Genomic DNA, 15,918 nt, shown 5'->3' on the forward strand with positions numbered 1-15,918 from the left:
GCTTGCCAAAAGCGACCCCGGAGGCATCCAGTAATTTTCCGCCACCATTAGTTCCGACCAAGCTACGTCACAAACCGACCGCAGCTGATATTTTTATTTCGTCCTATTTGGACGACACGGTTCCAGAATATACAAATCCTGTTCCGCCAGCTCCTGTAAATAATGTAAATCCTGCTCCTCCAGACACCGGAGTACCTGCTACGGTACCCCCGGTCCAGCCTACACTACAATTTCCCACTCTGCCAGCACGAAGAGTATCAGTCGACGATTCCAGTATAGGGGCCGCAGGAGGAGGTCCTCCTGGTACCCCGCCACCACACCAACGAGTAACGTTAGTCGAGTTACATGAATGTGCGTTACAGCGTACGCCCAAATATAAGTCCGTTGCAGATATCCGACGAGCCCTTACTGAATGCCGCTATGATCCAGTTGCAGGTGATGATAGTACAGTTATATATTCCATCCGTGTAAGACGGGTGACCGGGTACTTGGACACCCTACCGAATATGAAAGAAGATCTAGACAGAATATATCGTTTCATCCGTACAGGGGATGATCCAGAAAGTATTGGTGAAGCCATGTCTCAAAGGAAAGCTGAGATCCAGCTCATGATATTAAAGTTTCTGATTAATTGTTTAATAAGGGAACAAGATTATCCGACCAAAGATCCGGCCGAAATGAGAATCCTGACAAGGTGGAGTGATAATATAGCCGAGGGTAAGCACAGAACCATCAGTAGTATAGAGAGTATGTACAAGAGAATTCGTAAAGAAATAATAAAGTTACATGAACAACGTAAAGCAGCACAAGTAAGCGAGAAAGAGAATGACTCTTCTACTGAAGAGGTAGAGGACGAGAATCCCGCCAGAATAGCGTATGTAGGAAAATCTAGATTTCCAGACCGCCATTTACGCCTAGAACACAAGTCAGTTTTTCATCACCCAGCACCAGAACAAGGTTCTCTAGAACAAGTATTTCAAGCTACCGATCAAATTCTGAAATCACGAATCGGTTATAGTAAGTTGAGTACTATGCATGAACAAGAACTAGCCCGATCAGCAGTCCGATGGATTACTGATTCTACCACTTTTCCAGATGAAATAGTGGCACAAATGTTTCTGAAACTGCCCCCAGCCGAGCAACGACTGGTGGGTATGTATATGATCCAGCACCTCATCACATTGTATGAGGGTCAACATTCTGATCCAGGTCCGTTACACGATGTCCTGAACGAGTTACTCCAGTATAGATGGAAAGGTTTAGGTACCGATTTAATTAGTGTCATTCTAGAACAGCGCCACAAATATAGAACGTTCCTGAACCCGCATTTTGTTCATGTCTCACCCCCAGAAAATAAACCGTTTTACATAGATAGACAGAACCCGCTACGAGAAGTACACCCAGTTAGGACAGCGGATGGTGAAATGCAACGAGTGTTTGTTTACACTCCGATTACAAAGATGGAACTCTTAGAGATGAAGAAATTAATTCCCTGTCATGACAAAGATCCAGCAGGGTTCCACCGAGAATTAAAAGACATGCTCCGTATGGGAGAATACACGTATCCAGATATAATTAAAATGTTAAAGGTCCTGTTGCCCGCAGGGGTATATGAAAAACTCAAGGAAAAAGAATGGGAGGTGGGAGAGAAAAAGATCGATTGGGCAGTTCTAGAAGCTGAAGATAAGATACGAGTACCAGGTACCGGTCTTGGAGAGAAATGTAAAGAATTACCTGAACTATTAATACAAGTTTTGCCCAGATTATTAGCCACTAAAAAGGAAGACTGGGATGCAATCTCAGCCTGTAAACAGAAACAAGATGAAGACACTAGTGATTTTTATTCTAGATTTGAAAAATGTTTTATTATAAACAGTGGCCTCAAGACAAGTAGCGAGTCATACCCTCATCTCTTTGTTACTAAATTAGTCGAGAATTCAAGTCCACAAGTTAAGAATCGAGTTTTGAAAGTCGAAAGTACATGGCAAGCTAGTACCCCGTCCCAGATGTTACAGATGCTTCAGTACCACCAGAATAGAATCAGAGAAGAGCAAGAACACGAAAGAAAACGTATGAAAGACACGAAAATGAAAGTACTAGTTGCACAATCTGTTCCTCAAGACAGTCAGAAGAGGGGTACAAATCAAGCCAGTCATCCTACAGTTCCCGTTAAAGGGACCTGCAATTATTGTAAACAGCCAGGTCATTTCATAAACGAGTGTGCAGTTCTGAAACACAATATAGCTACTGGTAAAACTAAAGAAAGACCACGTCCGCCTAGACAAGAACAAGTTTCACAGACTTCTCAGCCACAGAATGCACAACAGACAGTTCCAGCACCGCAGCCTATTGCTGCAACACAGCATGTTACACAGCAGATGTACCAGTATGCACAGTCTGAGTATCCAGAGTATCAGCCATATTCATGAAACAGCCTAGAGAGGGAGGTAGGCTTGCCTCTCATCGAGATTCCTGTAGATCAAGAAGGTCCCTATGTTCACAGTCAAGTATTAGGGAAAGACAGAAAGTTTCTGATTGATACAGGGGCAAGTAGGACGACCATCAGTCACGCTGAAGTTCCAGGGGCTCCGCTCTCAGGCTCTAGAAATGTTTCCCTTGGATTTTCAGGAAAGCCTATTGTAAACGAGATATCTAAGCCAGTTACTCTAGAAGTAGGTCCATTGTCCCGCACTACTGATCTGTTACTTACGAAGTCATGTCCAGAAAATTTGTTAGGCATTAAGACACTGAAAGAATTAGGTGCAGTTATTTGCTGCTCCCCAGAGGGAATACGCCTGTTTCTACGTGACTTCAAGGGTCACTATGTATTACGAGATTTTGATCCGAGATTGTCTAATGTTCCGCAGCATCTATGGGCGCAAGGTCCAACTGATGTAGGTTATATGCAAATCACACCCCATCGTGTGACTCTCAAGCCAGGTGTAGTGTTACCACGAATCAGACAGTACAGATTGCCACCTGAGGCTGTAGCAGCCTTATCCAAAATTATTGACGAGCTCATGGCTCAAGGAGTAGTTGTAGAAACTGACTCCAATGTATGTAATTCTCCGATCATTCCAGTCATGAAACGTACTGATCCAAATGCACCGCCAGTATATCGATTAGTGATTGACCTACGAGAACTTAATAAATGTATTATTCCCCAGTACCCAGTTGTCCCAGATATCTCTTCCCTATTGACAGCCATTGATTCCGAAGCCTCATTTTTTTCAGTCATAGACCTCAAGAACGCGTTTTTCAGTGTCCCCATTCATCCAGACAGCCAGTTTCTTTTCGGATTCTGTTTAAATGGAAGGAGCTATATGTTCACACGAGCTCCTCAAGGTTTCACAGAAAGTCCTAGTATTTACAGTCAAGCACTTAAAAGACAACTAGACAATATTCACATGCCAACAGACACTGCCCTGCTCCAGTATGTCGATGATCTACTGATCACAGCCCGTTCTGAATGTGCTTGCGAGCGAGCATCACTTACAGTCTTGTATTTCCTTGCCGAGATGGGGCACAAGGTGTCCCCTTCAAAGCTTCAATTCTGTGTACAGCAAGTGATCTACTTAGGCCACTTACTGTCCAAGTGGGGTAGGCAGTTGACACCAGACCGTATCCAGTTAATAGCGAGTCTTCCTCAGCCCAAGACACAGAAAGAGGTAAGTGCTTTTATCGGCCTTACTTCTTATTGCAGACAATGGATTCCTCAGTATGCATTTCTAGCCAAACCACTGATACAGTTAACGACACAGGAGGCAGCCCTATCGACTGTCCTCCCTTGGACATCTGAACATACACTTAGTTTCAATGAGTTAAAGAAAGCTTTATGCCAAGCTCCAGTTCTAGCTACACCGAACTACAGTAAGCCTTTTACACTTTTCGTCACTGAACGTGAAGGTACAGCATTATCTGTTCTCACACAAGATCAAGCAGGACAATACAAGCCCTGTGCTTATTTTTCGAGCACACTAGATCCTGTAGCCCAGGCTCTGCCTGCGTGCCTCAAGTCAGTCGCAGCCACAGCACTAGCAATCAGACAAAGTGATTCCATAGTATTAGGACATTCCTTGACAGTACAAGTTCCACACTCCGTGGAAGTTCTTTTAAACCGAACCCAGACTCAACACTTGACAATTGCACGTTTAACAGGTTATGAATTGACACTGTTCCAGCCACACATAGAAATCAGACGCTGCAACGTCCTAAATCCTGCTACACTGTTACCGTCAGTTAATTCGAATCCTGCCACACACGACTGTGTGGAAGTAGTTAACACTATGACAAAGCCAAGACAAGATCTGACAGATATTCCATTACCAGATCCCGACCTGACACTTTATGTGGATGGTTCATGTATGAGAACAAGTACAGGAGAACTAGTAGCCGCGTATGCAGTGACTACTGACACTGAAGTTATAGAAACACACCGTATTGACACCCTGTCTGCTCAAGCAGCAGAGCTAGTTGCTCTGACCCAAGCCTGCATACACGCCAAGAACCTGAAAGTTAATATTTATACAGATTCACGCTACGCATTCGGAGTCGTACACGACTTTGGAGTACTCTGGCAGGAGAGAGGTTTCATGACTTCTCATGGGGCCAAGATTCAGCATGGTCTCCTTATTCAAGCTCTGTTAGATGCCATACATTTACCGACATCTATTGCTATCATGAAATGCAAAGCACATACGAAAGTTACTGACATTATTTCCCAAGGTAATGATCTAGCAGATCGCACAGCCAAGCTTACAGCACAGACTCCAGACATTCCAGTTAATCCGACACAGACTCCGACTACCTGTATGACAGTTAAGGACCCTACTCAAGATGTCATAGATATCCAGTTACATGCTACTCCCGATGAAATCAAGAAATGGTCCGAACAAGGAGGGGTCCAGACAGATCAGGGATGGGTAACGAAGGGAAAAGTCACATGGTTCCTCCCCGACTCTATGGTTCAAGTCATTATCAATACCGCACATAGTCCAGCACATTTAGGAGAAAAAGCTATGTTAGACAGTATCCAGAACATTTGGTTCAACAAGCATTTACGAGCTGCAGCCAAGCAGAAAGTCCGTACCTGTATGATATGTTGCCAGTTCAATCCAGGTAAAAGTGTCCCGGTGGAACAAGGTGGATTCCAGCCCCCTGACCACCCTTTTGAAGTCCTCCAGATGGATTATATTCAGATGGAGCGATGTCGAGGTTTCAAGTATGTCCTTGTAGTTGTATGCGCTTTGTCCAGGTGGACAGAAGCATATCCAGTCCCAGATTACACAGCCGCGACCACTGCCAAGCAGTTGGTTCGTGAATTCTTCCCCCGCTACGGACTCCCTAGAGTCGTATATTCTGATAACGGCCAGCCATTCTCATCTGAACTCATGAAACATGTTTCCCTTTTGTTAGGGTACCAGTGGAAGTTCCATTGTGTACGCCATCCTGAAGCAGCCGGTCTCGTAGAGAGACATAACCAGACCCTGAAAATCCGCATTGCTAAAATATGTAAAGAGAAAGGTGTGGACTGGCTAGTAGCTCTGCCAGTCGCTTTGTTTTATATGCGCATGGTCGCACATTCCAGATCAGGTCTGTCCCCGTACGAGGTCGTATTCGGCCGCCCCCCTAACATGTGGGGTACACCTAGACCCCGAAGTATTACAGATGTTTCAAGTAATATGCTGACAGATTACCTAGCTTCCTTGATGTCTGCCCTACACTCTTGTCGTTCACAGGTTGCCGCCGCATTTCCAGACAATACCGAGGTGGCACCGCATGAAATCGTTCCCGGATGCATGGTTCTTGTCCGGAATTTTGATCGTTCAAGTCCGCTGGAGCCCCGCTGGAAAGAGCCCAAGCAGGTCCTCCTGGCCACCCGTACTGCCGTCAAGCTGGAAGGCAGGAAGGGCTGGGTCCACCTGTCACATGTGAAAAAGTTTTATGGATTAAAGACTGTTTTAAAGAACATTTCCCAGGATTTGAAAGACTGCCAAAGTACTATTCTTAAGGACTGTCCGCAAAAGACAATGATACAGATCCCTCCCTGTTAGAGAAAACTCCGCAACAGGAGTATAAGCTAAAATTAAGGTCTAGTAAAATAAGTCAGCCAGTTTGATTGTCTAAGTCCTCCCCTAGGTGAAACGGTTAGACCGGTTTCTGACATGTATAAAATAGACCCCCATAGTGAGAGAGTTAGTCAAAACTCAATCCGATGTATCGTTTTTCTAAGTTTTATATTGTTTTTCAGCCTTATGTTTACCTGCACAAGTTATGCATTTTATTTGTGTTTTTCAGTTTCTCATGTAAATAAGTCTTCTATTGCTACAGTAGAGCACACGTTTAGTGATCTGCCTCCTCATGAACTATCTTATCGTCTTGCTATGCGTAATAATTCCTTTATCCACATGTTACATTACTCACACCAGACCAGCAATGCCACTAATTGTTGGGTGTGTGGTCGACTCCCCCTTTCCAGACACCGAAGGGAGTTCTGCCACTCTTTCCTTATCCATTTTCACATAATGGTTCATGTGGAGCATGGTCCACGTTAACGTCATCCTCAACAGATATGTCTTTTCTTAACAGTACATGTTTTCCAGACAAGCAAGGTCTTCCCCACAGAACAGGGTTAGATCTAGAAAATGAAGTTTATAATTTAGGTAATTATTCTTCGAATTTCATGGTCCTGAATGTTCAGTCTGATACTACTCCAGACTTACCTGCTATGTCAGTACTACCAGTTAAAGGTGAATTATGTGTCCGAAAGAATGGTTCCGTACCTGTAGGACATAGTGATTGTACTACTATTGTCAAGTATAGTGACAGTGGGAAATCTATTTTCAAAGCTTCACGCCATTCTTATTTTGTTTGTGGTCAGACCGCATATGTTCGTCTGCCCCTCGATTGGGAGGGAACCTGTTACATTGCCTTCCTACTGCCACCAGTTTTCCTAGCCCCACCCGACTACCATAGGAATTCCCACCTAGTACATACTAGACACAAGAGAGACCTCCCGATTGTCGATTATACTGAAACTGCCCTAGAACAATACATAGATATCAATAATGGTGTCTTTCCCTATTTAGGTACTGTCGTGAATAGTAAACTGATACGTAGATTAAGAGAACCCTTGAAGCAGTAGTGATTGAGACTACTTCTGCTCTAGGTAACTTAACCGAGGAGCAATCCTTTATGAGAATTGTCGTGCTCCAGAATCGTCTCGTCCTTGACGTCATACTGGCCGATAGGGGCGGGGCATGTAGAGTCATCGGATCTAGTTGCTGCATTTTCATTCCAAATAACGCGCCGTCTGTTTATTCAGCTATAACCAGACTCCATAAAATTGCCCATATGTTACACCAAGATCCAGGCACCTGGACATGGTCCGGTTGGTTCTGGAATATAATTTCCGCTTGGGGATGGAAAGTGTTGTCCTTTCTAGGTATTGCAGTAGCGATCATATTCAGTTGCTGCCTCTGTATACAATGTGGCCCTGCGATTTGTGGCATTTGCGCTACCTCTTGTATTCCTAGTCCCAAGTCCCGTCCTAGATCCCGTTACAAGAAAATTCGAGACGAGCAAATGATACTGTATGAAATGATAGATGGTATCATGAATATTGATGTTTCCTGATGGAAACGTAGTGACAAGGAGGGAATGTGGAAAAGTAAATTTTGCCATGTTCTGTGTCCCTACGTGTCCCCCATCTTATGTTATGTGTGTATGATTAATATGCATATGTATCCCCCATGTTCGATTAAAGACGCAATTACAGTTGTGTCCATCCCTAGTATGCCAGTTTCCAGTTCTCGTGAATACTACGAATATCAGGCCTATGTAAAGTTACGTTGCCACGTTTCTCAGTGTGCACGTTATTTCATTGAAAAGTCCCCGTTTCTAGGCCTCAAAAGGGCCTGGACACCAGATTCAGCTCCTGTCTCCTGAACCCTTGCTGAGGAGCGATACAGCCCCCACCTGTATCCTCGACCCTTCACTTACTTCCTGCCTCACAGTGCCCGGCTCAGCCTGGCTCTGCCTGCTAGTCTGCCAAGAGTATGTTATGATTCTAGTTATCAGTCCAGCCCTCCTTCTCTGCATTCCTAAGCTACTGAATCGCATCAATAGTTTCCGTCATCATCTAGCCTTTACGTCTCCATGCAAGAGAAATACTGTATTTATGGTCATTTAATATTCTTCATCACGTACTACATGTAGAATAATGCATGCTCCAGTCTTAGAGTCTGTTAGCCTTTACCCCGATAACTTTTAGTTTATATCAACATGTTCTCTAAACATCAGATACTAGATAGTGTTAGGTAAATGTCGCCCTGACTCTCCAGACTTCAGTCTCTGCTCCTAGCGCAGAAGTCATAGCCCCCAGCTTCTCCTAGTAACACGTCATTGTCAGTTTGCGCGCACCATTTAGGTTAGAGGTCCCGGCTCCTTAGGTAGCCCCCTCCATGTTTCCGCCCCCTTTATGACATATTCTGTTATGTTTACATCACATGTCTATGTATACGCCTCTTGTTACACCTACTTTCACCCTTATCTTTCGCGACTGCTATTGACCACACCCACTGCTCCGCCTATTGTATGTATTGCAATGCAACAGTTTTAGTATATATGCTTGTGTACTGTTATTAAATGTTACGCCAGTCCAATCCTGTCCCAGGCAGCGCTGCCATCCTGTTCCCGTGCAGGTTGTCCTGTTCCTGTCCTTTATGCTGTATTAAACCTGCAAACTCCTACTACCTCGAATCTTGACTCTTATTTATTGAGCTATCTGTTATTGCTATGTCCAGTCAAACCTAGATCCGGTATTATTTATTTATATACCACAAAAGATCTGGGTTTAATCCATCACCGTTCTTTAGCCCACTCTGCCACCCCAGTTCAGACATGGCTATATGCAAATCAGTCTGACCCTGTGCCTCATGGGAACAGTCCAGCCCGAACTGCCAAGCCATGTCTTCCCTGGACCGGAAACAAGCTTCCGAGGACCGGTTTCTGGCATTCCAGCCGTCTTCTTCCCGGCTTGCTTGAATGCAGTGGCAAAGTGAGCAAGGGACTCACGTCTGAGCATACCCTGCCACACTTATGGTGGCCAAAAGTGGTACAAAAGGGGGTGGTGATGGACGGAGCATCTGAATCAATCAAACACTCACACTCTGTCAAAAGATCTGGGTTTAATCCATCACCGTTCTTTAGCCCACTCTGCCACCCCAGTTCAGACATGGCTATATGCAAATCAGTCTGACCCTGTGCCTCATGGGAAGGCAGCAAAACACCACAATCCAGGAGGAGGTCGGAGAGCTCCATGAAGACATGCAGGCAAGACTCGGTGACTGCGCGCGGCTGTGAACGGCACGCGCTGCCATTTTCAAATCGCTTAGAAGTGGTAAAACTGACAATGCTTCAGGGGGCATCCAGTGTCTAAAATTAATGAAAATAAATAAACTAGCCCCCATACTTGGATGAACAAAGTGGATGGCAGGGAAAAAGCTCCTTTACAACACTGCCTCCACAACTGACCAGCTTCAATAGAAACTAAAACAATAAAAATGTCGATAACTAACCTTGTGCTTGCATAATACAGGTCCATTTCTGTGAAAAACCCAATGTATAAGAATCACTTCAGTAGTGCAAATAAGTGTCATCTTGGTCAGAGCCAAAGATATCCTGGGTGGCCCTTGTACGTCGATTCAACAACAAACATGCCACAGATGACAGTTGAGCACTTAAGAAAAATTCTCCAATTGTGCAGAAACTGCACGCAGATTGTAGTGACTTTTTAAAAACATGTAAAAAGTATTCCAGGTAGTTTGTTTACCTTGATGACGCAGGGTCTTTGTAGAAAAATGTGGCTGGAACACCAAATCTGGCTGTAGTGTACCTACTACTCTAACTCACCAAACCTTTGTAGAGGACGCTCTGGCTAGAACACCAGATAAGGCTGTAGTGACTACTCCTCCAACTCTCTGGACCTTCAGCAGAGCAGTATTTCCAAATTGACGAGGAAGTCAGATGTAATTACAGCTTTCCATACTTAATGAAGACACCAAAGTTGGCATAACCACACCGCTCATGTGTGGAACATGTGAATACATTCACAGAGTTAGTCTTTAACTCGCCTTAGTATAGCCACAATCCCTACATGCTGTAGATACATCCAAACAGCAGACTCAAAGCAAAGTGGTAGGGTGAACGTCAGTACATTCATACCCTAACATACAGACCATACCTGTGGTCAAGTCCATGGAGTAAGATAAGGCAGGACACATGTTGGGGCCTTCCGCTGACAGGACACTGGTGGGACTGGCTTGCCTTTTACTCCATTCTGCTAATTTTATTTTCCTTTCTTTTTTCTTTTTAGTTGCGCTGGTTACAATGCTTTCTTTGTAGTCCCTGGGTTTCTGTTCAATCCATATGTACGCTTGGGTCCAGGTCCGCTCGTCGCCAAAAATAAGTTGTACTCTGTACATGAAGACACTGGTAGCCAGGTTGTAAATTCTTAAAGTCGTCTTTATTAGATCCATGTCAAGTGGTATCAAACAAGGATCAGCCATGTAACAGCTCTTAACCCAGCTCCAAAATCTCCTACGCCAGTCCCACCAGGAGCAGCCTGCCTAGCTGCTCAGCCCATCTCCAACTGTCACCACTTATCCACCCAGGCATTCCATTCATCACAGTCACACCAACATTCCGTCACCATCTCTCAGTCTGGCTGAGCAGCTAGGAGGACCTAGGCTGATTCACAAATGAATGTAAACCTTAGGATATAACACATTGCTTCCCTGGCATCTCAATGGGGCAATCTTACCATGGAACCACCCACGTACCATACGATTCAATACCTGCATATAATGGGGGAAGGGGGTCATCTGACTCGTGGGTTTGCGTTGACACTTTGTCAACACACAGCAATTCCCCTTAACATCCCTGAGACAGCGCTGGGAGGAGGATCTGGGGCGCGCACTCACGGACAAGGAGTGGAAGGCTGTTTTAGAGGGCCATGAGTGTGTCCCGTGCAATCAGAGTTTTAAGCAGGTTTCGTTTTTCATCCTGCACCTGGCATACCTTGCCCGAGCCCAGATTAATAAGTACTTTCATCTCACTGCTGCAGCTTGCCCCATATGCCGCCTACCTTACACAGACCCCCTGCACATGTTATGGCATTGCCCTGCTGAATACTGGACTAATGTAGCAGCTACACTGGCCAGTTACATGGGGCGTGACATCCCTCTTCGCTGGGAGGCATATATATTTCATCTCTTTAGTAGGAACAATAAAAATAGAGCCACCACCCGATTTCTCGACTTAGGCCTAATTACAGCGAAACACTTGATCACCAAGTGATGGGAATCCCCAATAGCCCCCCACATCATAGCCTGCTGCCGTTCACTTGTGGTAAATAAATAAATAATACCTCTATTTTTGAATGCTTAAATGAATAACAGATAGCTCAATAAATAAGAGTCAAGATTCGAGGTAGTAGGAGTTTTGCAGGTTTAATACAGCATAAGGACAGGAACAGGACAACCTGCACGGGAACAGGATGGCAGCGCTGCCGGGGGCAGAATCGGGATCGGCGTGCTCACTTTAATAACAGTACACAAGTATATATATTAAAACAGTTGCATTACAATACATATGATAGGCGGAGCAGTGGGTGTGGTCAATAGCAGTCGCGAAAGATAAGGGTGAAAGTAGGTGTAACAGAGGCGTATACATAGACATGTGATGCAAACGTAACAGAATATGTCATGAATGGGGCGGAAACATGGAGGGGGCTACCTAAGGAGCCGGGACCTCTGACCTAATGGTGCGCGCAAGCTGGCAATGACGTGTTACTAGGAGAAGCTGGGGGCTACGAACTCTGTGCTAGGAGCAGAGACTGAAGTCTGGAGAGTCAGGGCGACATGTACCTAAGCACTATCTAGTATCTGATGTTTAGAGAACATGTTGATAGAATCCAAAAGTTATCGGGGTAAAGGCTAACAGACTCTAAAAATGGTGCATGCATTATTCTACATGTAGTGCGTGATGAAGAATATTAAATGACCATTAAATGCAGTATTTCTCTTACATGGAGACGTAAAGGCTAGACAATGACGGAAACTATTGATGCGATTCAGTAGCTTAGGAATGCAGAGAAGGAGGGCTGAACTGATAACTGGAATCATAACATACTCTTGGCAGACTCAGAGGCAGAGCCAGGCTGAGCCGGGCACTGTGAGGCAGGAAGTAAGTGAAGGGTCGAGGATACAGGTGGGGGCTGTATCGCTCCTCAGCGAGGCTTCAGGAGACAGGAGCTGAATCTGGTGTCCGGACCCTTTTGAGGCCTAGAAACGGGGACTTTACAATGGAATAACGTGCACACTGAGAAACGTGGCAACGTAACTTTACATAGGCCTGATATTCGTAGTATTCACGAGAACTGGAAACTGGCATACTAGAGGTGGACACAACTGTAATTGCGTCATTAATCGAGCATGGGGAATACATATGCATATTAATCATGCACAGATAACATATGATGGATGACACGTAGGGACACAGAACATGGCAAAATTTACTTTTCCACACACTGCTTAACTGGGCCAGGGCGGAAAGAGTAGCATTGCGTAGGGAAGACATGTTGAGTCTTCGTACTTTTCCCCTGGCCATTAGCTGGGAGACTATGGTAACAGATCTACTGAGCCTAGAGCCACCCACAGAGGAATCTCAAGAGAGTCTAGGGCACCAGGCAATTCAAGGGTTAAGTTCCGAAAGTGTACCTAAGGAGGCCCAGGGAGGGCAGAGTCCCAAAAGCATAGTCTAGCCATCTATAACATGTGGTTTCACCATTTGCATTTGGCAGGGATCTCATTTGTCAACACACCTGGCAACAGGTCTCAGGCGGTCACCCCTTCCCTGAATTGATTACTTTGTCCACATTTTTTTGTATCCCACTCCCACAGTTTAAATACATGATGCATCATATGCTAAAACACAGTTGAACGCTGTACCGTCATCCGCATAGCCCTAATGTTGTTAAATGTATATGTTGTCACTGCATTATTGTTATTGTTTGGAAATATTAAGAAATGTCAATAAAAAGATTTAAACTAAAATAAAAGAGGAAAACACGGGTCGGTGGGTGCAGGAAGGAAATGCAGTTCGTCGCCAACATGTTGAGATACCAAGCAGAAGCAGTAGGCTGAATTTAACACCTTCAGTGCTCATGACGGCTCACGGCCGTCAACGTTGACACTCGGCCCACGTGTGTTTAATTCCCCGCCTTCGCGGGCAAATTAATCAGTGGGCGGAATTCTGACGGCTCCCGGCCATCATGAACACACCCCTACTGTGACTCATGATGGCCGGGAGACGTCATGAGCACCGCGGTGCCATGCCCAACCCCTCCCCGGCACCACGGCAAAATTCGTGCCTCGGCGAAGGGGTTAAGGCTTTTATTCAGGAACATCAAATGCACTCATGACCTACCGATCCCCGGCACAATGGAACTTGGCTGGGGAATCCACAGTTGACGATCCTCTGTGGAGTGTGGAACTCAAGTTAAGAGATAACCTATTTGTCCCCGAGGAGGCTGCATGCGCCCGCAAGAGGAGGCTGCATGTGCCTGCCTCGTGGAAAGTAAATACAGCAACATATCACAACTACCTCTCGACTCATCTGTAAAAGCACAACAGAAGTTATATTTTTGCTGGGGTTTGCAGAAACAGCAGACTTTAGAGGGTTGAATTTATCTTCTGCTTTCCACATAATGGATAAAAACTGAGGTCTTGGCACACAAAGGCAGCATTTATGGTGTAGCAAAATGAATGCAGTACTTGTTTCAGTCTTGCATCCTGTGTAAAGAAATTAGGCTTTGTCAAGAGTTTTCCTTTAAATTCTGACGTTTCATTATTGTTTTTTATTTATTTTCAGCGTTTCCTAAGTGAAAAGTATTTAAATACAATACATCATGCCATTTATAAAAATAAAAAAAACAAGGTCACCTTTGCCCCCTCTGTGAGAGTCTTTTGTAGTGGATAATTCCATCCCACATCCTTTTTCTTTATACACTCTCCAGATATTTTCATATTCTCTGTATGTCTATGAGTAGATCATGTGATGGTGTTTTGTCTTGGAATGCTTCTTACTGTCTGTTTTACTGTTATTCAGATCATCCCCCAGCTCCGTCCATCTCTCTCACACCCAACTATCCAGTGTACGTCAAAGGGGAGTCTGTGAATATAACATGTTCTCCCCCAACTGGTTACGTAACCAAAGGATTCAGGCACTTCAAAATATCAGGCGGAAACCTTACTGAAATCAAATCCCAGAGTGGAGACAGTCACAAGATCTCAACTTCACATCCAGAAGCTGCCGGAACATATGAATGCTCTTACTGGATAGAGACATCTGGAAGACAAATACAATCATTTGGAAGTGAGGCAGTGTCAATATCTGTGACAGGTGAGAAAAATACTGAGTAGCTATCGGTAAGTAATCATGAATATCACGTGTTTTGTCCAGTGACAGAGTGAGGCATCCATAAGAGTATCACTGGTACTCCATGTTTGACAAATGTTGCCCATGCTCCTCTAATCGCTGTGACAGCCCTATTTCCCCGAAGAGGTGTGCAACTCATACTTCAGGTTTCAGTTTGTTCATAACATTTCCTTTCCCTCCTTTCCACCTCATGGTTTTGGGATTGTGATGTACATGCTTCTTTCAGGTGCTGCCTTAGAGTTTTCTCAGATGCTCCCCAAACCCTTCCATCCTTCTGACCAACCATCTCCCTGTCTCCAGTGTACTTCATATGGGACTCACAGGACTGATTTTAAAATCGCCTTCCAACCAGAAGTCAATAAGAAGTCAAAGTTAATTAAAAAAAACTCCTTAAGGAAAAGTTTGGCCTTGAGTCATAAAGAAAAGCTCTAAGTGGTGTTCCATGCGGATAAGCTACTTACAGGTGAGAATCTTCCACAAAGTATTTTGACATGTCTGCTCCAGTGACAACTGATGGAGGAATACTGGGTGTTCCTAAGCAAGTGTCATGGGGCAGTCAGGAAAATTCAATAAAAAGGAAGCACCAGCCCGCAAAGCTACCGGTCCATTTGCTGTATTTCTAACCTCAATAAACCAGATGAAAGAGGTGCAGAATGTGTCTGTTTTTCAAAGGCGTTGGAAGAAAGGGGAGACTGCGTGCAAAACGTTTTCCCTTGTGTGAAAAAATGAAATTTCACAAACATCTTTATTTCCCACAGACGAAGGCTTTTCACCAAGCAGAGAATTTGCATTCATTACATTTATGAGAAATAGGTTTATGTCAGGAAAGTTAAAAAATTGTAAACGTCCCTTGCATATTCCTGGCACATAATTGTAATCCTCCTCAATGCATTCAGATAACCCACTATATTGAAGAGATTTTGTGAATTGAGTCCTGTAACTGACGGGCGACGCTTTCACCCAAGGCATGGTGATCATTACTTTTATTTTTCTGCGACCACTAGGTTTCCCCTGGCAACGACAGAAAGAAACAAAATACATCAGACGAATCCGATCTAAAGAGGGCATGTGGTCCGATGGCCTTACTCCAGCAACCCCTACTCCGTCTGTCCTTCTGAATACGTTTTCCAACTGTGAAGCCTGTTGGGGCTCCACAGAAAAGTGACTGCCCTTCTGACTCAGCATAAAGTTGGCTGAGTGAGGATTTGGTGGAGGCGGCTACTCCCCTAAGGCGGAGGGTCATCGCCCCACTGCTCTGGGAGCAGTTCAAAAAGGAAAAATAAAATGATAATAATGGAAAGCTATTGTCATTTCATTTTCCCATCTTGGGGGGCGGGGCAGGGCAGGGCTGTCACAGGATCAGGGGGACGAGTAGTGGGCACTGTCTTAGTGTGAATGACAGTTTGGCCAGCCGTCTCG

General features: G+C 44.7%; 1 protein-coding gene across 3 annotated transcripts in view; it reads left to right on the top strand.

Annotated features, from left to right (window-relative positions):
• Positions 1-15,918, top strand: part of LOC144753746 (immunoglobulin superfamily member 1-like) — a 752,980-nt gene that overhangs the window by 378,654 nt on the left and 358,408 nt on the right. For all 3 annotated transcript variants that reach the window (XM_078641329.1, XM_078641330.1, XM_078641327.1), the window contains one exon: positions 14,170-14,463. In XM_078641329.1, the coding sequence (XP_078497455.1) occupies positions 14,170-14,463 (294 nt within the window). The remainder of the gene's footprint in view (positions 1-14,169; positions 14,464-15,918) is intronic.

The sequence above is a fragment of the Lissotriton helveticus genome, chromosome 5_1 (assembly GCF_964261635.1).
Source record: "Lissotriton helveticus chromosome 5_1, aLisHel1.1, whole genome shotgun sequence".
NCBI classification, from domain to species: domain Eukaryota; kingdom Metazoa; phylum Chordata; class Amphibia; order Caudata; family Salamandridae; genus Lissotriton; species Lissotriton helveticus.